Raw genomic sequence first — 23,515 nt, forward strand, 5'->3', positions numbered from 1 at the left:
GGTGATATTTGAGGTGAAGAAAAGAGTTCCAAGAAGATGCCAGGCGTGGTGACTCGGGTCTATAATCCCAGCACTTTGGGAGGCCGAGGCAGGCAGATCACCTGAGGTCAGGAGTTCAAGACCAGCCTGGACAACATGGTGAAACCCCATCTCTACTAAAAATTCAAGAATTAGCCAGCCATGGTGACACGTACCTGTAATCCCAGCTACTTGGGAGGCTGAAGCAGGAGAATCACTTGAACCTGGGTGGCGGAGGTTGCAGTGAGCTGAGATCACACAATTGCACTCCAACCTGGGTGACAGAGAGAGACTCCATCTCAAAAAAAAGAAGCTCCAAGAAGGTCCAGAAGGACCAGGTCAACCATGCTTACTGTCCCTGACAGATTCAGCTGTCAGAGTGAGGGATTAGGCAATAGAGGACAACCTTCCACAGAGCGTGGACACCGAGGAGTTAGTAACAGGTCCAGTGGAGTGGGAGATGGGGAAGTGGAGGTGGTTGGCTGGGAAGAGGAGAGGAAAGGGAAGGAAGGGAGCATCATGTGGGTACGTGGCCCAGGAGGGCAGGACAAATGGGTTTGGGCTGACCCGGAAATACTGGGGCTAGGATGTATGCAGGTGGGAGGAGGAAGGGGTGAGCTTTCCTCCTCCCACCTGGTCATTTTAGGTTGACTAGACAGACAAGGACACCCTCAACCTAGCTCTTCCTTGACAGTCTTGGAAGTGTCCCACTTCCTTCATCCCATCCCCATCTTGCAGGCCAAGGCACACTATTCTCATTCCTCCTTCCTTCTCCCTTCCTGCCCCCATGACTCCCCTGAGGTTTTTCAGAACCAGCCACTCCCACCCCCAGTCTGCTGTCTCACCCTCCCTGGCCCAGCCTGGTGAGACAAACAGGGAGGAGTTTCCAGGCAGGAAAGCGCTGAGTCACTTACCAACACATCTGGTCTCAGATCTTGATACCCAGTTGGAAGGGGCAGGAAGGAAGAGGGCTCCTCCCCGACAAGCTCTCCTGGCCAGTCCCCACCATTGCCAGCTGTGTGGGGCAGGCTGGGAGAGGAGCGCCTCTGTCACTGTAACAACCAGCCTTTGCTGGACTGCCTCGCCCACTCCAGCTGGGGTCCTTCACTTCTGTGATTGCCTTAAATGCTCCGAACAGCCCTGGGAAGTAGGGCCGATTACCTCCAATTGACAGGTGAGGAGACTAAGTGGCTTGCATGAGGTCACACAGATTTGGCGTGCTGGTGCATTGGTGTCCCCATCCTATGCTCTGGGCACACAGGAGGGAGTGATGTGTGGAGACAGTGAATGAAGTTGCCCGGAGGCTCATGCATACTAGTAGGCAGACTGGGCCCATCCTCCTGCTAAAATGGCCCCTTCTCAAAGTCCCAGTGGAGAGAGGGCCATCGCCCCACTCCATGCCCTGCCCATTTGTTGCTGGCTCCGTTTGGAGTCCCCCACACCCCTCATTCCACAGCCTCTTTCATTGTCTCCTCACTCCTCCCCGCTGAGAGGAATAGCAGTGGCTTTGGCAGGAGGCGTTCCCATTGTCCTGAGTGGAGAGGGGCATTCAGGTCCTGGAGAGGGCAGGGCAGATCATGCCAGGGCCTGTCACCTCTTCCCAGGCTGCAAAGCAGCCTTCTCTGGGGCCCAGGCTGGTTTTTCACACAACATACAGTGTGACGTTGGGCAAGTCACTTCACTCCCCACAGGATGGGATATTGCACATACATCATACATGAGAGCATGCAAATCACTGTTCTTCTCTAGGCCAGACTAGCCCCAATAGTAACTTTTTTTTCTTTTAGACGGAGTCTCACTCTGTCACCTAGACTGGAGTGCAGTGGTGTGATCTTGGCTCACTGCAACCTCTGCCTCCCGGGTTCAAGGTTCAAGCAATTCTCTGCCTCGGCCTCCCGAGTAGCTAGGATTACAGGAGCCTGCCACCACGCCAGGCTAATTTTTGTATTTTTAGTAGAGATGGGTTTTCACCACCTTGGCCAGGCTGGTCTTGAACTCTTGACTTCGTGATCCACCTGCCTCGGCCTCCCAAAGTGCTGGAATTACAGGCATGAGCCACCGCACCTGGGCTTTTTTTTTTTTTTCTTTCTGAGATGGAGTTTTGCTCCAGGCTGGAGCGTGATTTCAGCTCACTGCAACCTCTGCCTCCCAGGTTCAAGTGATTCTCCTGCCTCAGCCTCACAAGTAGCTGGGATTACAGGTGTGTACCACCACACGCAGTTAATTTTGCTTTCCTTTTTTTTTTTTTTTTTGAGACGGAGTTTTGCTCTTGTTGCCCAGTGCAATGGCACAATCTCGGCTCACTACAACCTCCGCCTCCCTAGTTCAAGTGATTATCCTGCCTCAGCCTTCTAAACAGCTGGGATTACAGGCATGCGCCACCATGCCAGCTAATTTTGTATTTTCTTTTTCTTTTTCTTTTTTTTTTTTTTAGTAGAGACGGGGTTTCTCCATGTTGGTCAGGCTGGTCTCGAACTCCCAATCTCAGGTGATCCGCTCGCCTTGGCCTCCCAAAGTGCTGGGATTACATCTGTGGGCCACCACGCCTGGCCTCCCCATTGTAATTTTATTTATTTATTTATTTATTTATTTATTTATTTATTTATTTATTTTTTTTTTTTTTGAGGCGGAGTCTCGCTCTGTCGCCCAGACTGGAGTGCAGTGGCGCAACCTCGGCTCACTGCAAGCTCCGCCTCCCGGGTTCACGCCATTCTCCTGCCTCAGCCTCCCGAGTAGCTGGGACTACAGGCGCCCGCCACCTCTCCCGGCTAGTTTTTTGTATTTTTAGTAGAGACGGGTTTCACCATGTTAGCCAGGATGGTCTCGATCTCCTGACCTCGTGATCCGCCCGTCTCGGCCTCCCAAAGTGCTGGGATTACAGGCTTGAGCCACCGCGTCCGGCCTGTAATTTTATTTATAATTCATTTATTTATTTTAGAGATGGGGTCTTGCTATGTTGCCCAGGCTGGACTCAAACTCTTGGGCTCAAGTGATCCTCCTGCATCAGCCTCATCAGTAGTTGAGATTACAGGCAGAGGTCACCATACCCAGCTCCTGATATTAACTTTTAACTGGTTTAAATTGTATGCAATGTGGCTGATGTCACAGCCTTATCACCCTTGCTGTGTGATCTTGGGACAATTTTTTTTTTTTTTTTTGAGACAGAATCTTGCTCTGTCGCCCAGGCTAGAGTGCAGTGGTGCAGTCTTGGTTTACAGCAACGTTCGCCTCCCAGGTTCAAGCAATTCTCCTGCCTCATCCTCCTGAGTAGCTGGGATTACAGACAAACACAAAGTCATAAATAAAAGTCACCTCTAATTCCATCCAGAAGTACCTTTTTGTGATTTATTTCTACTTCTTTTTCTTTCTTTCTTTTCTTTCTTTCTTTCTTTTCTTCTTTCCTCTTTCTCTTTCTTTCTTTCCTTCTTTCTTTCTTTCTCTTTCCTTTTCCTTTCCTCCTTCCTTCCTTCCTTCCTTCCTTCCCTCCTCCTCTCTTTCCGTTCCTTCCTTCCTTCCTTCCTCCTTCCTCCTTCCTTCCTTTCTCTCTCCCTCCTTCCTTCCTCTTCCTTCCTTCCTTCCTCCTTCCTTCCTTCCTTCTCTCCTCTCTCTCTCTCTCTCTCTCTTTCTTTCTTTTATGTATATATTTGAGACAGGGCCTCGTTTTGTCACCCAGGCTGGAGTGCAGTGTCATGCACGGCTCACTGCAGCCTTAACCTCCCAAGTTCAGCCTCCTGGCTAGCTGGGACTACATACACCTGCCATCATGCCCAGCTAATTTTTGTATCTTTTGTAGAAATGAGGTTACACCATGTTGCCCAGGCTAGTCTAGAACTCCTCAGCTCAAACAATCCACCCACCTTGGCCTCCTAAAGTGCTGGTATTACAGGCATGAGCCACCACATCTAGCCTAGGAGAAATTTTATTTATTTCTTTTTTTCTTCCCTTTCTTCCCTTCCTTCCCTTCCTTTCCTTTCTCCTTCCTTCTTTCCTTCCTTCCTTCCTTTCTTCTTTCCTTCCTTCCTTCCTCCTTCCCTTCCCTTGCATTCCTTCCATTCTCTCTCTCCTTTCCTTGCTTTCTTTCTCTTTCTCTCTTTTTCTCTTTATCTCTCTCTCTTTCTTTTTCTGTTTCTCTCTTTCTTTCTTCTTATTTGAGAGGGGTGTCTCACTCTGTGACCCAAGCAGAAGTGCAGTGATGAGATCATAGCTCACTGTGGCCTTGAACTCCTGGCCTCAAGCAGTCCTCCCACCTCGCTGGGATTATAGGCATGAGCCACTGTGCTGACACAGGAGATTTATTACACCGAGTAGAACTGCCCTCCTCCTGGCCGGGCGCGGTGGCTCAAGCCTGTAATCCAGCACTTTGGAGGCCGAGAGGGCGGATCACGGGTCAGGAGATCGAGACCATCCTGGTAACAGGTGAAACCCCTCTCTACTAAAAATACAAAAAACTAGCCGGGCGACGTGGGGGGGCGCCTGTAGTCCCAGCTACTCGGGAGGCTGAGGCAGGAGAATGGCGTGAACCCGGGAGGCGGAGCTTGCAGTGAGCTGAGATCCGGCCACTGCACTCCAGCCTGGGCGGACAGAGCGAGACTCCGTCTCAAAAAAAAAAAAAAAAAAGAACTGCCCTCCTCCATCCACCAAGGAATGGCCCATATGTTTCCAGGCGGAAAGTGGCATTGATGGTGGATATGATCGGTATTTTCTGCAGCTTCTCTGGGCCTCAGTTTCCCTGTCTGGAAAGGAAATGGTTGGACTAATCAGGGGAGACGAATAGATTTAATCTCACATGCCAATTGATGCCCCTAAAATGGTTCTGGGTTAGAGGGAGAGAGTGCCATGATCAGTTAATCTTGTCTGCCGTTAATACAGGAATGAGTAGTGGTAGCACACATATGCTGCGTAGCTACCATGTTCTCAGTGCACTTCTGGGTTCTGAACACAAACTAGCTCCCATGAAACATTGTGCACTGTTGTACTTTCTCTGCAGAGCCCAACCAAGGATCTCCTCAACTCAGACTCTAAGCAGGGTGACCTTGGGGAGCTGGGGAGGGAAGAGGGTTTGAGCATTTTCTCACTAAAAGGGAATATACAAATAGCATGCATATGTGCAGCCATTCCTCACCAGTCCAGGCTTGGGTATTTGAATGTTAAAACGATCAGACGTAAATGAATGCAAATGAGCAGTGAGTTCTTTGGGCAATAAGGCCTTAGCCCAGTCAGAATTTCTGGGACGAGTGTAGACAGCCCTCACTGAAGGTGAGATAGAGCAGTGCCTGAACATTTCAGCTGAAAGACAGTCTCAGTTCTGGTCTGAGGGTTCTTCGAGGGGCGCCTTGGCTCAGTAAGAGGACAGAGACAGAGAGAGTGGGGACTCTATGGTAGAGGGTGGGCTCAATCAAGGGGAGGTTATTAGTAAAAAGAGATGGGGGCTGGCTGGGTGCGGTGGATCACCCCTGTAATCCCAGCACTTTGGGAGGCTGAGGCGGGTGGATCACTTGAGGCCAGGAGTTAGAGACCAGCCTGGCCAACATGGGGAAACTCTGTCTGTACTAAAGTACAAAAATATATATATATATTTGCCAGGTGTGGTGGCACTTGCCTGTAGTCCCAGCTACTCCAGAGGCTGAGACAGGAGAATCGCTTGAACCAGGGAGGCAGAGGTTGCTGTGAGCCGAGATCATGCCACTGCACTCCAGCCTGGGTGACACAGCGAGACTGTCTCAAAAAAAAAAAAAAAAGAGATGGAGGCTTAGTGATGAGGGGGGAAGGGGCGTCCCAAGAACCAGGATAGGGCCACCTCTGTTCCAGCATTCCAAATGCCTCTCTGAAAGCTGCCTCCAGTCTACAGGACCCTAGAGGTGGGAGGAACCTTTTGGGAAATAAGAGGTTCCTTGCCCTCCAGGACCCAAGACCAGGCCTCCCTCTCACTGGTTTCCGTGGCTCCCTCCCAGTCCTGGTCCTCTAACCCCTAAAGTCTCGCAGTTTGCCACTCAGGACTGTTTGGTGTTGCCTGTCTTGGTCCCAGATACAGGTCACTTATACCAAGGTGCACAGCCATGTCCCTCTTGGGCCAAGCTGAATATAGACCAGGGTAGGCTCCAGCACCAGAGCTGGGGTAGGAAGAGATCTTTAGGGTAATGAGTTCCAGAGGCTTCTCTACCCCTTCTCTAATTCAAGCTTTCACTGAGCTCCATCCCCTCACTGAGTCTCTCTCCTCACTGAGCCCCAATCCCTCACTGAGCCCCATCCCCTCACTGAGCCCCGTCCCCTCACTGAGCCTCCATCTCCTCACCAAACCCCTATCCCCTCACTGAGCCCCATCCCCTCACTGAGCCCTATCCCCTCACTGAGCCCCATCCCCTCACTGAGCCCCATCCCCTCACTGAGCCTCCATCTCCTCACCAAACCCCTGTCCCCTCACTGAGCCCCATCCCCTCACTGAGCTTCCAACTCCGCACTGAACCCCCATCGCCTCACTGAGCCCCATCTCTTCACTCAGCCCGCAACGCTGCACTGAACCTCCAACTCCTCACTCAGCCCACCCCTCACTCAGCCCCATCCCCTCACTCAGCCCCATCCCCTCATTCAGCCCCATCCCCTCACTCAGCCCCATCCCCTCACTAGTCCCCATCCCCTCACTCAGCCCCATCCCCTCACTCAGCCCCATCCACTCACTCAGGCCCATCCCCTCACTAGGTCCCCATCTCCTGACTGAGTCCCCATCCTCTCACTCAGCCCCAATCCCCTCACTCAGCCCCATCCCCTCACTAGGTCCCCATCCCCTCACTCCGTCTGGTCCCTTCAGCTAGCCCTGTCCCCACGCTGCTTCCCCACCTCCCTCATCAAGCCTCATTGGTATTAACCTCAGTTCCCAGATGAAGCATTTTGAACTGCAGCCCTGAACCAGCATTGTGTTCACATGCTGGTATGGCCGGCCATAGCCATACCAGTCACATCCTTGTCATTGTCATGGCCCAGGGCACAGGCTGAGAGATGGAGGAGCCAGAGGCAAAGGGATCAGTAATAACCTGGCAGGAGAGCCCAGCCAAGGGCTTTCTTGGGCAGCTTCCATAGCATCTCCAGACCCATTCAGCAGAACGGATGTTGAAATGATGCCGTGGGCAGAGCAGCGAGCAGCAGCTCACCCTCTGGCCTGCCAGAACTCAAGCCAGGCTGGAACACAGAGCAGGGACTGGCCCCACCCTGATCCCCTGCACAAGAGTTGCACTGTGCACCCTCCTTCCACCACCCACCCCACCCCTGAGGCCTGGCATGGGTCGGGGGGTCAGGCAGGGTCACCCATAAAGGCCAGAAACAGAAGGACACCCAGGCAGTGAGGGAGCAAGGCAGAGAGGCTGTGAGATCCAGGGTCAGGGATGTATAGTATAGTCAGACCTGCAAGCAGAGAGAGGCTGTGTGTTTACACCCCAGAGTTTGGCATGGCAAGAGTGGCACCAGAGAACTCCAGTGCCCTGGCATCTCCAGGGCACAGAGAGGCAGACCCACGTGAGGGACCCAAGCCCACAGGCCTGGAGGCAGGAAGATTCAGGATGATGGTGATCCTGGAGAGCCCTGGACAAGGACACTGGAGTCCAGGCCCCACTACACGGCCTTGACCTTCAAGAGAGCCTCAGGGCTCCTTGGCAGACTTCACTCACCTGGTTGTTAACGAACACAGTCACTGACGCTTAACTCTGCCAGCCTTGTGTTGGGCATAGGGGCAAAGATACCAAAAGATACTTCACGGAAATGGCTGAAATCGGGGTCTGGATTCAAGGGAGTGGTTTCTGCTCTAAGTGCCTGCCTTGCCCACCATCCTTTCTAGGATTTCTTAGGTCGCCAGGTGACCCAACTGGCCTGCCACTAACTAGATTAGAGGTGGGCCCGACCTAGGGCCTGGCCCTCTCTCAGCTGGCCAGTGGCCCATGACATGGTCTGGCTTGAAGCTGCCCCCTAAGAATCAGATCCACTGGGTCCTCTTCCCCAACAGTAGATCCTCCTCCCCAACAGTAGATCCTCTGTCAGGGAGGAGGGAGGGGAGTATCCAGGGAAGGCTGTGGGTAGGACCATGAGGCAGCAGGAGCCGAGGGCAGCAAGGACTCTGGTCAGGCAAGATGTGCAGGAAGGACAGAAGCAACGTCTCAGCGTGACAGTCTCTGTGACCGCTAATCCTCAGATTCAGGAGCATCAGGCGCCTGCAGCCGAGGCAAAGAGGAGACATCCAGATTGGTAGAGCTATTCTGTTTTGTGAACATCCATGAAGACTCCCTGAGGCTTGGAGGTGAGGGGCACCATCCCTGCCTGCCTCCAAACATCCTCACAACAAGGCCCTGTCTCCTGAAGCCCTTGGGTGAGCATTTCTTTGGTCCTTGTCACCCAGAAGAGCCAAATGAACTCTGGCTCTCACATCCTTGCTTCTCTGGCCTCTTCCACCAGCCAAAGTCAGCCCTGGTATCCAGTGGAAGCTACATATGGTAACAAGAACCCTGGACCTGAAGTCCAAAGGTAAGATTCAAGACCTGGTTTTGCTGTGATCTGCCTCCCAGAGGCCTGCCCTTACCACTCCCTGCTGGCACCCTGTCCCTTCGCCACTGCCTCCACCCTTATTCCAGAAGAGCATCCAGGACTTCCATCAATCTGGTGCCCCCTGCTCTAGCCAGACTTCTCCAGGCGGGGCTGGAGACTAGACACATCCCGGGAGCCTGTGGTTCTGAAAGAAGACTGAAAGGGGACAAAGGTCACTGGAGTGGTGGAATTCCAAACACTTGCGACTAGCCAGTAGAGAGGCTGTTCAAGCCTGGGCTGATTTAGTCACGTTTTTCCCCAACCCAGCCCCCTCTGTCTAGGGTAGAGGGGCAATGGACGGGTAGCTGGATTCTGGTTAGAACAGGAAGTCCTGCTGGGGCTGCTGAAGAGGCTCACATGAGACTGTGTCACCTCAGCCTTCTCTGCATTTCCACCCATGTCTCGTCACACTTTCCTCTTTTCTCTCTGCAACTAGAGGTCAGTCAGCCCTGGACCAGCCCATCCCCAACCTCCCCCCACACCTAATAGCATGAGCTCCAGAGCCAGAAAGACGTGGGTTCAATTCCTAGCTCGGCTACTTTCTGACCATGTGACCCTAGGCAAGCTGCCTCCCTCTCTGAGCAAGCCTGAAGGGAATTAAATGACAACATGGGAAAGGCCAAGCAAGCGGCTGAGGGGCTCACTAAATGTCAGTTTCCTTTCTCTTTCCAAAGTTCAAAGTCCCTGAGCTGGGGACACTGATGGGGCTGGACATGGCCAGGGATCCTACCAGGGGCTTTAAGAGTCATGGAATTGCCAGGCGCTGTGGCTCACACCTGTAATCCCAGGAGTTTGGGAGGCTGAGGCGGGAGGATCACTTGAGCCCAGAAGTTTGAGACCAGCCTAGACAACAATGTGAGACCCTGTCTCTACAAAAAAATAAAATTAGCTGGGTGTGGTGGTGCACACATGTGGTCCCAGCTACATGGGAGACTGAGGCAGGAGGATCACTTGATCCCAGGAGGCTGAGGCTGCATGAGCCAACACTGCACCACTGCACTCCAGCCTAGGTGACAGAGCGTGACCCTGTCTCAAAAAAAAAAAAAAAAAAGAGTCATGGAATCAAACACAGGTGCCCACCTGCAGCAGGTCACTGCATTGCTTTGGGCTGTGTGTCATCATCTGTCAAATGGGGGGACAATAGAAGATGCCTAGCAAATAATGCTAGATCCCCCTTCCCTGGTCACAGAAGTCCACCTAGAGGACGGGACTGAGACTTCCTTTGAGTGTTGAGAGGACAAGCTGGGCAAGAGAGGGACTGCTCTTTAAGGCAGGAGGCTCTGGAGGTTGGGGGCAGGTGCGGGGGGGTGGCGAGTCACCAGGAAGGGAGACAGGGCACAGGGGCTGGGCTTTTCTAAAGGATGGGGCAGGCTTTATGCCTCCATCAGCCTGGGGCCATTTGGAGGGGCACTTCTAGATGTGTACTCACAAAAGCTCAGGGTTTTTTTGTTTTTGTTTTTTCTGAGACGGAGTCTCACTCTGTCGCCCGGGGCTGGTGTGCAGTGGCTGGATCTCAGCTCACTGCAAGCTCCGCCTCCCGGGTTCACGCCATTCTCCTGCCTCAACCTCCAGAGTAGCTGGGACTACAGGCGCCCGCCACCTCGCCCGGCTAGTTTTTTGTATTTTTTAGTAGAGATGGGGTTTCACCGTGTTAGCCAGGATGGCCTCGATCTCCTGACCTCGTGATCCGCCCGTCTTGGCCTCCCAAAGTGCTGGGATTACAGGCTTGAGCCACCGTGCCCGGCCAAAAGCTCAGGTTTATTCTGAGACTTACTCAGAGGGTCACACACACATTGGCTACACAAAGGCACCCTGGAGACACACAAACACATTCATAGTTACTCCTGCACACCCAGGGACAGCCACACAGAAAGGCACACGAAAGAGGTATTCGAGATATTCATGCAGTCTCGCATATAACCTTATATCCTCACAGTCAAAGTGCATGTTTATTTTGTACATACTCCTGTGCACTCTGGAACATTCACAGACACCCTCACAGACACACGGAGGCTAGCACAGTCAGGTGTTCTCAACACTCAGGTGTCTTCAGTCACCCCAGGGCCGCCCCCTTCCCTCCAGCAAAGTAGGCTCCGCCTTTTCTCCCCACCCACTTCCCACCGTCCTCTGGGGCCTCTAGGGCCTCCCTCCGGAGCTGGGGGAGGGGACAGGGCAGGGCTCACTCAGCTGATGTGGCAACAGCGCTCACCTGCAGCCAGGGCCACACCCTCCACTGGGAAAGGCTTAAAGGAGCAGGAATCCCAGGTGTTGACCTCACAGGGTCTGTGCCCATGCTTTTCAGATGGGGTCAAATGGAGAATGGGACTTGAACCCAGGACTCCAGTGCCAAGAGCTGGGTGGGGAGTAGGCAGGGGACGCTCCTGCTGGGAATGGGGAAGCCTGGGTTCCAGACCCACCTCTTGCCTGCCCTGGTTGGCTGCTTGGCAACCTACGCCTCCCCACTGCTCCTCAGCTCCCTGACAGGCACTCCCACCCTCTTGCAGTCCCTGTCTCAGGAGCCAGCACTCTCCTGAAAGCCACCCAAGCCAGAAACCTGGGCATCCCGCCGCACACCTCTCTCTACCTGTGGAATCTATCCCTAAACATTTCCTGAACCTGGGTAGGAGATGCAGTAGGCAACCAGCCAGCTTTTTCCCAGCTCTGTGACTTAGGGCGAGTCACTCCTGTTCTCTGAGCCTCAGTTTCCTCATCTGTAAATGAGGTGTGATCACACCCACCTCACAGGATTGATGAGACAATTTAACTGCATAATACAGACAGAGCGCTGCAGGCCCAGGCCCAGGAACTCTGGACTGGTTTGGTGAGTGACTAGATATATGGATAAGTTGTCCAACATATTGAGGCGGGCGAGGTCACCCCTGCTGCAGCCTCGCTGATCCTGCTACTTCCTAGGGGATCCCAGAGGACCAGTCTCACAGTGTGGTTTGCTGCTGCTTCCATAACCTGGGCAGCCCAGCCCAGCTCAGCCTAACTGCTGTATCAAGGTAGAAGGATCAGGCCGGTGGACAGTCGCAGGGGTGGAGAGGGGTCAGGGAGACACGGCCATGCCTGTGGGAGCCACCAGCCTGCTGGGGGAGATCTAGCTCAACTCTGCTCCTGGAGTACCCGGCTGAAGCAAGGAAGGCCCATTGTGTTCTTGCGGCTCCAAGGCTAGTTAGTGAACATATCTAGCATGGCCCAAGGGCTCCAAAGCCCGAAGTAGAAGCAGGAGCTCCTGGGCTGGTAAGGGAGACACTCCTGAGCCCAGGTCCCCAAACCCAGGAATCGCCTAGGATTCCCAGTCTGATGGGAGCAAATTGCCCTCTCCTAGGGGCTCCTAGGCTGGTAAAAAACACAACTCTTGCTGGGCACGGTGGCTCACGCCTGTAATCCCAGCACTTTGGGAGGCTGAAGCAGGCGGATTACCTGAGGCTGGGAGTTCGAGACCAGCCTGTCCAACATGGAAAAACTCCGTCTCTACTAAAAATTAGCCAGGCATGGTGGCCCGTGCCTGTAATCCCAGCTACTCAGGAGGCTGAGGCAGGAAAATCCCTTGAACCTGGGAGGCGGAGGTTGCAGTGAGTTGAGATTGTGCCATTGCACCCCAGCCTGGGCAACAAGAGTGAAACTCTGTCTCAAAAAAAAAAAAAAAAGGCTGGGCACGGTGGCTCATTCCTATAATCCCAGCACTTTGGGAGGCTGAGACGGGCGGATCACGAGGTCAGATCAAGATCATCCTGGCTAACATGGTGAAACCCCGTCTCTACTAAAAAAAAAAAACAAATACAAAAAACTAGCCGGGCGAGGTGGCGGGCGCCTGTAATCCTAGCTACTCGCGAGGCTGAGGCAGAACAATGGTGTAAACCCGGGAGGCGGAGCTTGCAGTGAGCTGAGATCGGCCACTGCACTCCAGCCTGGGCCACAGAGCGAGACTCCGTCTCAAAAAAAAAAAAAAAAAAATACAAAAGTTAGCCGGGCATGGTGGCGGGCACCTGTAATCCCAGCTACTCAGGAGGCTGAGGCAGGAGAATCGCTTGAAACCGGAAGACAGAGTTTGCAGTGAGCTGAGATTGTGCCACTGCACTCCAGCTTGGGCAAAAGAGTGAAACTCCGTCTTGGAAAAAAAAACACGGCCGGGCACGGTGGCTCAAGCCTGTAATCCCAGCACTTTGGGAGGCCGAGGCGGGCGGATCACGAGGTCAGGAGATCGAGACCATCCTGGCTAACACGGTGAAACCCCGTCTCTACTAAAAATACAAAAAACTAGCCGGGAGAGGTAGCGGGCGCCTGTAGTCCCAGCTACTCCAGAGGCTGAGGCAGGAGAATGGCGTGAACCCGGGAGGCAGAGTTTGCAGTGAGCTGAGATCCGGCCATTGCACTCCAGCCCGGGCGACAGAGCAAGACTCCGTCTCAAAAAAAAAAAAAAGCCGGGCGCGGTGGCTCAAGCCTGTAATCCCAGCACTTTGGGAGGCCGAGACGGGCGGATCACAAGGTCAGGAGATCGAGACCATCCTGGCTAACACGGTGAAACCCCGTCTCTACTAAAATATACAAAAATTAGCCGGGCGAGATGGCGGGCGCCTGTAGTCCCAGCTACTCGGGAGGCTGAGACAGGAGAATGGCGTAAACCCGGGAGGCGGAGCTTGCAGTGAGCTGAGATCCGGCCATTGCACTCCAGCCCGGGCGACAGAGCAAGACTCCGTCTCAAAAAAAAAAAAGAAAGAAAGAAAGAAAAAAAGAAACATAACTCTTGCCAGGTGCAGTGGCTCATGCCTGAAATTCTAGCACTTTGGGAAGCCGAAGCAGGTGGATCACCTGTCAGGAGTTCAAGACTAGCCTGGCCAACATGAGGAAACCCTGTCTCTACTAAAAATACAAAAATTAGCCAGGTGTGGTGGTGGGCACCTGTTATCCCAGCTACTCAGGAGGCTGAGGCAGGAGAATCGCTTGAACCTGGGAAGCAGAGGTTGCAGTGAGCCGAGATTATGCCGCTTCGCTCCAGCCTGTGTGAAAGAGCGAAACTCGGCCGGGCGCGGTGGCTCACACCTGTAATCCCAGCACTTTGGGAGGCCGAGGCAGGCGGATCACCTGAGGTCAGGAGTTTGAGACCAGCCTGGCCAACATGGAGAAACCCCATCTCTACTAAAAATACAAAAATCAGCCGGGTGTGGTGGCAAGCGCCTATAATCCCAGCTACTTGGGAGGCCGAGGCGAGAGAATCGCTTGAACCTGGAAGGTGGTGGTTGCAATGAGCCGAGATCGTGCCACTGCACTCCAGCCTGGGTGACAGAGCGAGACTCTGTGTGAAAAACAAAAATGAAAGAGTGAAATTCTGTCTAAAAAAAGCAAAAAAAAACCACTCTTGTTCTCAGGGACCCTAAGTCACAAAAGAAAAGAGACCTAGGACACAGAGGAGTAGTGAGCACAAATGAATTTAGCTTTGTGTGTGAGCCTGTTGCTTATTTGTGCAGCATTTGTGACTCTGTGCATGTGTGTGCATGTGTGCGTGGCTGTGTTGACTCTGTGTATGTGCCTGTGAGCCCAGGCTGTTGAGAAGGTTTAGTGAATGTGGACCCAGTTGGGTGGAATTGCTTATTCATTAGACACACATTTAGCGAACATTCACAGGGCAGGGCCCTGGACTGATGCGGTTCTTGTTTTTGAGGGCTTCACTTTGTAATGAGGGGAGATTAGGCACTAAACAAAAATTCCTGCTGGGCACCGTGGCTCACACATACAATCCCAACATTTTGGGAGGCCGAGTCGGGTGGATCACCTGAGGTCAGGAGTTCAAGACCAGCCTGGCCAATATAGTGAAATCAATATAGTGACCAGCCTGGCCAATATAGTAGTTTTGTAAAAATACAAAAAGTAACCAGGCATGGTGGCACACACTTGTGGTCCCTCCCAGCTACTCAGAAGGCTGAGGCAAGAGATTTGCTTGAACCCAGGAGGTGGAGGTTGCAGTGAGCCGAGATCACACCACTGCACTCCAACCTGGGCAACAGAGTGAGACTCCATCTTAAAAAATAAAATAAGGCTGCGCGTGTGGCTCACGCCTGTAATCCCAGCACTTTGGAAGGCCGAGGCAGGCGGATCACTTGAGGTGGGGAATTCAAGACCAGCCTGACCAACATGGAGAAATCTTGTCTCTAGTAAAAATACAAAATTAGCTGGGCGTGGTGGCGCATGCCTGTAATTCCAGCTACTGGGGAGGCTGAGGCAGGAGAATCGCTTGAAGAGACAGAGGTTTCGGTGAGCCGAGATCGCACCATTGCACTCCCGCCTGGGCAACGAGGGCAAAATTCCGTCTCAAAAACAAAACAAAACAGTCTCACGCCTGTAATCCCAGCACTTTGGGAGGCCAAGGAGGGCGGATTACAAGGTCGGGAGATCGAGGCAATCCTGGCTAACACGGTGAAACCCCTTCTCTACTAAAAATACAAAAAAGAAAAAAAAAAAATTAGCCGGGCGTGGTGGCGGGTGCCTGTAGTCCCAGCTACTTGGTAGGCTGAGGCAGGAGAACGGCGTGAACCCAGGAGGCAGAGCTTGCAGTGAGCCGAGATCACGCCACTGCACTCCAGCCTGGGCAACAGAGGGAGACTCCCTCTCAAAAAAAAAAAAAAAAAACGAAATGCAGAAGAAAGAAACTCAGGCGACCATAGGACCACAGGGAGGGGGCGTCCTGGAAGAAGTGATATTTAAGCTGTGCTCTGAATAACAAGCTTTAGGGCTTGGGGAAAGGGTGTTCCAGATACAGGGAGTGGCATGTGTAGAGCCTGTGGACCTGGGAGAGGGCACTGGGAAAGGTTTTTCTGGAGAAGGTGGCTGGATGGGGTTTTGGAAGAGGTAAGGAGAACAAGGAGGGGGCGGTGCTTCAGTTTGAGGGATGTAGTGGGATTGGCCAGAGCAAGCCTGCTGGCTTGGGCCTGCACCTGGGGACACAGGGGCAGTGCCAAAAGGAGCCCAAGGAGCTGAAGGTGCTGGCAACTCCAGAGAGGAGTGGGGAAGCTCCGAAGAGGGGGTTTAGGGAAAGAGCTCCTGGACTGGCCTCTGGGCTGTGCTAGGGGAGAGAGAGACCCATGAAGTCCCGTGAGCCTGGGAAAGGGTCCCCAGCGTTCTCATTCGATAAAGGAATTCAGTCAGAGCTCCCTCACAGGATAGAGGGAATTACGGTACATGCGCTTCTCCTAAGTTGCTCTTCAAAGAGCTCTCCAGGAGCTCATTTATTCCTCTCAAGAACTGTAATACATTTCCCATTTTAAAACAAAGGAAGCTGGCCGGGCGCGGTGGCTCAAGCCTGTAATCCCAGCACTTTGGGAGGCCGAGGCGGGCGGATCACGAGGTCAGGAGATCGAGACCATCTTGGCTAACATGGTGAAACCCCGTCTCTACTAAAAATACAAAAAATTAGCCGGGCGTGGTGGCGGGCGCCTGTAGTCCCAGCTACTCGGAGGCTGAGGCGGGAGAATGCCATGAACCCGAAAGGCGGAGCTTGCAGTGAGCCGAGATCGCGCCACTGCACTCCAGCCTGGGCGACACAGCCAGACTCCGTCTCAAAAACAAAACAAAAACAAAAACAAAACAAACAAACAAAAAAAACAACAAAGGAAGCAGAAGCTCAGAAAAGCCCAAGCGGAAATGTGAGAGACTGCTCTGGATTCGAACCCAGCTCAGGGTCTAAGGTCTGGCTCCTTCCCTGAGTTCCACAGCCTCCCATCACGCGCATGCGTCCTTTGAACTCCAGCAGCTCGCTGTGGGTGGATCTGCGGCTATTATTGTTGTGTGTTCATTATCACTGCGGTGCCAAAGGACGTCCTTGATTCAGCTGGGAAGCCGACCTCCCCACTGTCTGCGCGTCGTCGGTCCTGAAAACTCAGGGCCCGGGCGGCCCCGCGCGGCCGCGGCGGAAAAGACAACCCCCGCGGCGCGGGGTCGGTGTGGCGGCGCCCCCTGGAGGCAGTGCTCGGCATTGCCCGACCTGGGGAGGGACGCAGAGTCCTCTGAAGCGGTGGCCGGTGGTCAGCACCGGGTAGGCCCCAATGGCTCCCAGACAGCGGTCCCAGAAGGCAGGGAGAAAGGAGGAAATAAAGAGAACACTTATCAAGTGTCTCTTGTATACTGGGCAAAGGTCTGGGCGTTTCCTGCACATTTTCTCATTTAACGCTCACCTAAGCTAATCAGGGGGCCGGGCGCGGTGGCTCACGCCTGTAATCCCAGCCCTTTGGGAGACTGAGGCGGTGGATCACCTGAGGACAGGAGTTCAGGTAACCAACCTGACCAACATGGTGAAACCCTGTCTCTACTAAAAATACAAAAATTAGCCGAGTGTGGTGGCAGGAGCCAGTAGTCCTAGCTACTCGGGAGGCTCAGGCAGGAGAATTGTTTGAACCCGGGAGGCGGAGGTTGCAGTGGGCTGAGATCCAGCCACTGCTCTCCAGCCTCTGCACTCCAGCCCAGGTGACAGAGTGAGACTTTGTCTCAAAAAAAAAAAAAAAAAGAAGAGGAAGAAGCGGTTGGGCTCGGTGGCCCACGTCTGTAATCCCAGCACTTTGGGAGGCCGAGGCGGACGGATCACAAGGTCAGGAGATTGAGACCATCCTGGCTAACACGGTGAAACCCCATCTATACTAAAAATACAAAAAATTAGCCAGGTGTGGTGGTGGGTGCCTGTAGTCCCAGCTACTCGGGAGGCTGAGGCAGGAGAATGGCGTGAACCTGGGAGGTGGAGCTTGCAGTGAGCTGAGATTGCACCACTGCACTCCAGCCTGGGCAACAGAGTGAGACTCCATCTCAAAAAAAAAAAAAAAAAAAAAAAAAGCAGCAGAACCAGAGAGGTTAATTTGCCTGCAGACACAAAACAAGTCTGTGGCCATGCCTGGGCCCTTTGAGGCTAAGTCTGAGGATGGAAAGGCTGCCAGATTCCCACTAGACTATAAGTCTCTGGAAGTCAAGGTTAATGACAATGATGTGGATAACACATCATTTATTCGTGGAGGCAGTGTATGGAATCTTGGGTGCCACCATTTCCTCTCTGTGTGACTTTGGTCAACCAAGTTGCATAACCTCTCCAAGCCTCAGTTTTCTCATCAGTAAATGGGCTTTATTACAGGTCCCGTGTTATAGGGCTGTTCTGAAGATGTATTGCATTAAAGCAGATAAAATGCCTTCTAGCCCAGGTTCAGTAGCTCCAGCCTGCAATCCCAGCACTTTGGGAGGCCCAGGCGGGCAGATCACCTGAGGTCAGTAGTCTGAGACCAGCCTGGCCAACATGGTGCAATCTCCTCTCTATTAAAAATACAGGCCGGGCGCGGTGGCTCAAGCCTGTAATCCCAGACTTTGGGAGGCCGAGTCGGGTGGATCACGAGGTCAGGAGATCGAGACCATCCTGCTAACACGGTGAAAACCCCGTCTCTACTAAAAAAATACAAAAAACTAGCCGGGCGAGGTGTGGGCGCCTGTAGTCCCAGCTGCTCGGGAGGCTGAGGCAGGAGAATGGCGTGAACCCGGGAGGCGGAGCTTGCAGTGAGCCGAGATCCGGCCACAGCACTCCAGCCTGGGCGACAGAGCGAGACTCCGTCTCAAAAAAAAAAAAAAAAAAAAAAAAAAAAAAAAAAAAAAAAAAAAAAAAATAAAAATACAAAAAATTAGCAGCCATGGTGGTGGCGCCTGTAATGCCAGCTAATTGGGAGGCTGAGGCAGAAGAATTGCTTGAACCTGGGAGGTGGAGGCGCAGTGAGCCAAAATTACGCCACTGCACTCAGCCTGGGACAGAGTGAGATTCTGTCTCAAAAAAAAAAAAAAGGCCGGGCGCGGTGGCTCAAGCCTGTAATCCAGCACTTTGGGAGGCCGAGACGGGGATCACAAGGTCAGGAGATCGAGACCATCCTGGCGAACACAGTGAAACCCCGTCTCTACTAAAAATACAAAAAACTAGCGCGGCGGGTGGAGGCGCCTGTAGTCCCAGCTACTTGGAGGCTGAGGCAGGAGAATGGCGGGAACCGGGAGGCGGAGCTTGCCGTGAGCTGAGATCTGGCCACTGCACTCCAGCCTGGGCGACAGAGCAAGACTCAGCCTCAAAAAAAAAAAAAAAAAAAAAAAAGACAGTTAGCATCTGGCATGCAGTAGGGGCTCAAGAATATTGCTAACATCATTACTAATTTGGCCACTATTTGTTTTTCTTTTCATTCTTTATTCTCTTCTATTTGTCTTGTTCGTTACTATATACTATGAACACATCATTTGGCCACTATTTGTTGAAAACCTAGGGAGGTTTTACTTTAATGACTTACTGTCTTTGTGTTCTTTTTTTTTTTTTTGAGACGGAGTTTCGCTCTTGTTGCCCAGGCTAGAGTGCAATGGTGAGATCTCGGCTCACTGCACCTCTGCCTCCCGGGTTCAAGCGATTCTTCTGCCTCAGCCTCCCAAGTAGCTGGGATTACAGGCATGCGCCACCACGCCCAGCTAATTTTGTATTTTTAGTAGAGATGGGGTTTCTCCATGTTGGTCAGGCTGGTCTCGAACTGCCAACCTCAGGTGATCCACCCACCCCGGCCTCCCAAAGTGCTGGGATTATAGGAGTGAGCCACCACACCTGGACATGTTATCTAATTTTACAGAGAAGAAAACAATTTCCATGAAGTGGAGTGACTTTCCTAAGGTCACACAGCAAGTAAGCACTCCAAAGCTTGGATTCACACCCTGGCTCTCTAGAAGTAGTTGGTCAAGCTGGGTGCAGTGGCTCATGCCTGTAATCCCAGCACTTTGGAAGGCCAAGGCTGGAGGATCATTTGAGTTCAGCAGTTCAAGACCAGCCTGGGCAACATGGTGAGATATCCCCCCATTCAGCTCTGATCTGTACAAAATATTAAAAAATTTAGCCGAGTGGGGTGGCACACACCTGTGGTCCCACTGATCATACCAACGCACTCCAGCCTAGGCAAGAGCAAGACTCTGTCTCAAAACAAAAAACAGAAGCGGTGGGTCTCAGGGCCCTGCCAGGGCATCTCTGTACCACCCTCCTCCCACCTCTAGATGGGTTGCTGGAGCTCTTGGCACAAAGAAAGTGAGCAGAGGCCAGGCACGGTGGCTCATACCTGTAATCCCAGCACTTTGGGAGGCCCAGGAGGGCAGATCACAAGGTCAAGAGTTCGAGACCAGCCTGGCCAATATGGAGAAACCCCTTCTCTACTAAAAATACAAATATTAGCCAGGTGTGGTGGTGGGTGTCTGTAATCCCAGCTACTCAGGAGGCTGAGGGAGGAGAATCTCTTGAACCCAGGAGGCAGAGGTTGCAGTGAGCCAAGATCGTGCCATTGCACTCCAGCCTGGGTGACAAGAGCAAGAATACCGTCTCAAAAACAAACAAACAAACAAACAAACAAAAAACAGTGAGCAGAATGGCCTCCACCTGCATCAGTAGTAATGGGGAATGTGCTTCTCTCAGCTTGGAGAGCAACTTCACTTCCAGTGGCTCATGTGTTGAGCCTCACATCTGATTGCATTTCACAACAATGCTGTGAAGAGGGTGTTAATTGCCCATTTTGCTGAGAGGGAGCTGAGGTTCAGGGAGGTTGACTTCCCAGGGTCCTATAGGATCTGCTCTGGGGTCTGATAGAGATAGCTGCCAAGGCCATGCCTCCCCTGCTGCCCTCTGGTGCCTCTCCACTTCCCAGCTCATCCTTCCATTCCTCCCACACACATGTCCACTCACTCACAGCCCCTGACTGCCCCATTCTACAAGCCACAATAACTACAGTCCTAAGACAGAGGGACTCCTTGGGTGGGGACCCTGCCTAGAGTGGCACCCAGAAGTCTTCACTTGGGATGAAATTTGTTCACAACTTTTCTGATTCTGGTTTTTTGGTGGGGATTTTTTTTTTTTTTTTTGAGACAGAGTCTCGCTCTTGTTGCCCAGGCTGGAGCACAGTGGCACAATCTTGGCTCACTGCAACCTCTACCTCCCAGGTTCAAGCAATTCTCCTGCCTCTGCCCCCCAAGTAGCTGGGATTACAGGCATGAGCCACCACACCCAGCCAATTTTTGTATTTTTAGTAGAGATGGGGTTTTAGCAGGTTGGCCAGGCTGGTCTCAAACTCCTGACCTCAGGTGATCCACCTGCCTCAGCCTTCCAAAGTGCTGGGATTACAGGCATGAGCCACTGCACCTGGCCCTAGTTTTTGTAGTTTTAGTAAAGATGGGGTTTCACCATGTTGGCCAGGCTGGTCTTGAACTCCTGACCTCAGGTGATCCACCCGCCTTGGCCTTCCAAAATGCTGGGATTACAGGCGTGAACCATGGAGCCCAGCCAGTGGGGATTTATTTATGTAGGTTTTTGGAGACAGGGTATCACTTTGTTGCCCAGGCAGTAGGGCATCATGCAGTGGTGTGATCATTGCTTACTGTAGCCTTGAACTCCTGGACCCAAGCAATATTCCTGCCTCGGCCTCCCTCACACCTGGAATTAAAGATGTGAGCCACCACACCCAGCTGTGGGGGATATTCAGAAAGACAGTCTCCCTAAGTTATCTGTCCAAAGCCCAGCTTTCTTTTTTTTTTTTTTGAGATGGAGTCTCGCTCTGTCGCCCAGGCTGGAGTGCAGTGGCCGGATCTCAGCTCACTGCAAGCTCTGCCTCCGGGGTTCACGCCATTCTCCTGCCTCAGCCTCCTGAGTAGCTGGGATTACAGGCGCCCGCCACTGCGCCCGGCTAGTTTTTTGTATTTTTTTTAGTAGACACGGGGTTTCACCGTGTTAGCCAGGATGGTCTCAATCTCCTGACCTCGTGATCCACCCGTCTCGGCCTCCCAGAGTGCTGGGATTACAGGCTTGAGCCACTGCGCCCGGCCTAAAGCCCAGCTTTCTAAGGTTCAGTTCTTATCTTAGGGGTCTCAGCAGGAAACAGGGGCACACTCAAACACTCAGTGTTTGCCAGAAGAGGATTTAATGAAGAGACCATTCACAGAGGTGTGGGTAGGAATGGCGGAGCACCTGGGACTCACAATGGTGGGATGGAATCATTACCCCTGGGCCTGGAGGAACAGGGGAGGGAGCCTTGTTAAGGAACCTGGCCCGAGCTGTACCCATGGGTACAAGCCACCCAACAGGAGCCATGGCTTTTGGCGGAGGAATATAGTTACTGCTGCCAAAGTCACAGGCAGGGACGGAGCATAATAAATATCTTGATCTAGGCCGGGTGTGATGGCTCACACCTATAATCCCAGCACTTTGGGAGGCTGAGGTCGGTGGATCACCTGAGGTCAGGAGTTTGAGACTAGCCTGGCCAACATGGCAAAATCCTATCTCTACTAAAAATAGAAAAATTAGCTGGGTATGGTAGCACATGCTTGTAGTCCCAGCTACTTGGGAGGCTGAGGCACGAGAATCACTTGAACCCCGGAGGCAGAGGTTGCAGTGAGCTGAGATCATGGCACTACATTCCAGCCTGGGTGACAGAGTGAGACTCTGTTCCCCCAAAAATAAAAAATAAAATAAAAATAAATAAATATCTTGATCTCACTCTCCTCCCTCTCTAATCTCCTGCCAGGGTCCCCAGTTTGGCCAAACCCCACCTGAAACCAGAAGGCAAGGGGGCCCAGGAGAGGCTGGCCATAGGAGTCAGCTCCAGGACATGCAGCTCTGAGAAGGAAGGTTAGGCAAAGAGTAACCAGTCCAGGGGCCTCTCTCCTCCTCCGTGTTTGGCTTTGTGGAGGGGTTGAGAGATAAGAGTGGCTGCGCTTGTCCTTCAAAGCAGAGTCTCTGCCTGATTCCTGATTCTAGAACAGCTTTTCTCATCCTTCCAGGCCCAGGTACTTCGTTCAAGAGGCCATCCCCAGTCCTGGAGTTAATTTCTCCCATCCATCCCTGACTTCCCTGGTTCTCAATGTCTATCACATCACTCAGCCCAGTGATTTGGCATTATTCTCTGCATAGGTTTTTCTCCCCAGGAGACGGTTCTAGCTTCCTCTACACTGAAAGCTTCTTGCAGGCTTGGGCCAAATAAGGCTGTTTGCTCTGATACAGGGCCCAGCACAGCCCAAGTGCCAATGTTTGCCAAATGAGCTGAATCTTGTGGGCTCAAATATACCTCATTCTGCCTTGCTATATGCAATCTGGGCACATGTGTGTCTGTCTCCCTGAGTAGACTGGGGCTCCTGAGAGGTGAGTGACCGAGGCCTAGCACACAGCAGGCATCAAATATTGCCTAAATTAGCCTAAGTAAAACCATCCTCCTTCCCTTCATTCATTCAACTATTTTTTTGGAGCTTCCAGATAGCTGAGCATATGGAGGTTCCTGGAGGATGGTGTGCCCAGGGAGGGCATGGAAGCTTCATGCCCCTTCCTCCATAACTCTGCCCTATTTATCTCTTCATCTGTATCCTTTTCAATATTCTTTATAATAAGCCACTAAAGCTAAATATGGCCATGTGACTGAGCTCTGGCAATGGGACACAATCATAAGTGGTATGAGGTGAGCGACCCCTCCTTTTTACTTTCATTGGATAGAATGAGGCATTAGAAGGGAACTTGGACTGCTCTTGGATGGGTGTGGATTAGGGCCACAATCTGGAGATGGTGGAAGACCAAGATGGGAGTCTGCATCTTTGGTAGATTGTATTTTCCCAAGATAGAGGCAATACTATATCCCATTCCACAAGCTCTTCTTACATACTGTGACTTTGACACACCCTTCCATTAAAAGGTGGCATCTATGTCCCCTCCCCATGAGCTAGAGGCCCGGGTCTTTGTGCCTGCCTTGAGCAACAGAATAGGTCAGCAGTGACAGTGCGTAGCTTCCAAGGCTAGCTCAAAAAAATGCCTTTCACTTCTGCCTTGTTCTTTTGGGACATTTACTCTTGGGACTTAGCCACCATGCTGTAAGAAGCACAAGCAACCCATGGAAAAGCCCATGTGGATGAGAACCAAGACCCCCAG

The 23,515-nt window shown here is 52.5% G+C and overlaps 1 protein-coding gene across 3 annotated transcripts in view; it reads left to right on the forward strand.

Annotated features, from left to right (window-relative positions):
• The first annotated feature begins 982 nt into the window (after nucleotides 1-982).
• The window catches only part of SYNC (syncoilin, intermediate filament protein), a 51,871-nt gene continuing 29,338 nt past the window's right edge, over nucleotides 983-23,515 (forward strand). For all 3 annotated transcript variants that reach the window (XM_033227263.1, XM_033227264.1, XM_033227260.1), the window contains exons 1-2: nucleotides 983-1,192; nucleotides 8,195-8,523. In XM_033227263.1, coding sequence (XP_033083154.1) covers nucleotides 8,408-8,523 — 116 coding nt within the window. In that variant the 5' untranslated portion in view covers nucleotides 983-1,192; nucleotides 8,195-8,407. The remainder of the gene's footprint in view (nucleotides 1,193-8,194; nucleotides 8,524-23,515) is intronic.

The sequence above is a fragment of the Trachypithecus francoisi genome, unplaced genomic scaffold, assembly GCF_009764315.1.
Source record: "Trachypithecus francoisi isolate TF-2019V2 unplaced genomic scaffold, Tfra_2.0 Lachesis_group12, whole genome shotgun sequence".
Classification (NCBI taxonomy): Eukaryota; Metazoa; Chordata; class Mammalia; order Primates; family Cercopithecidae; genus Trachypithecus; species Trachypithecus francoisi.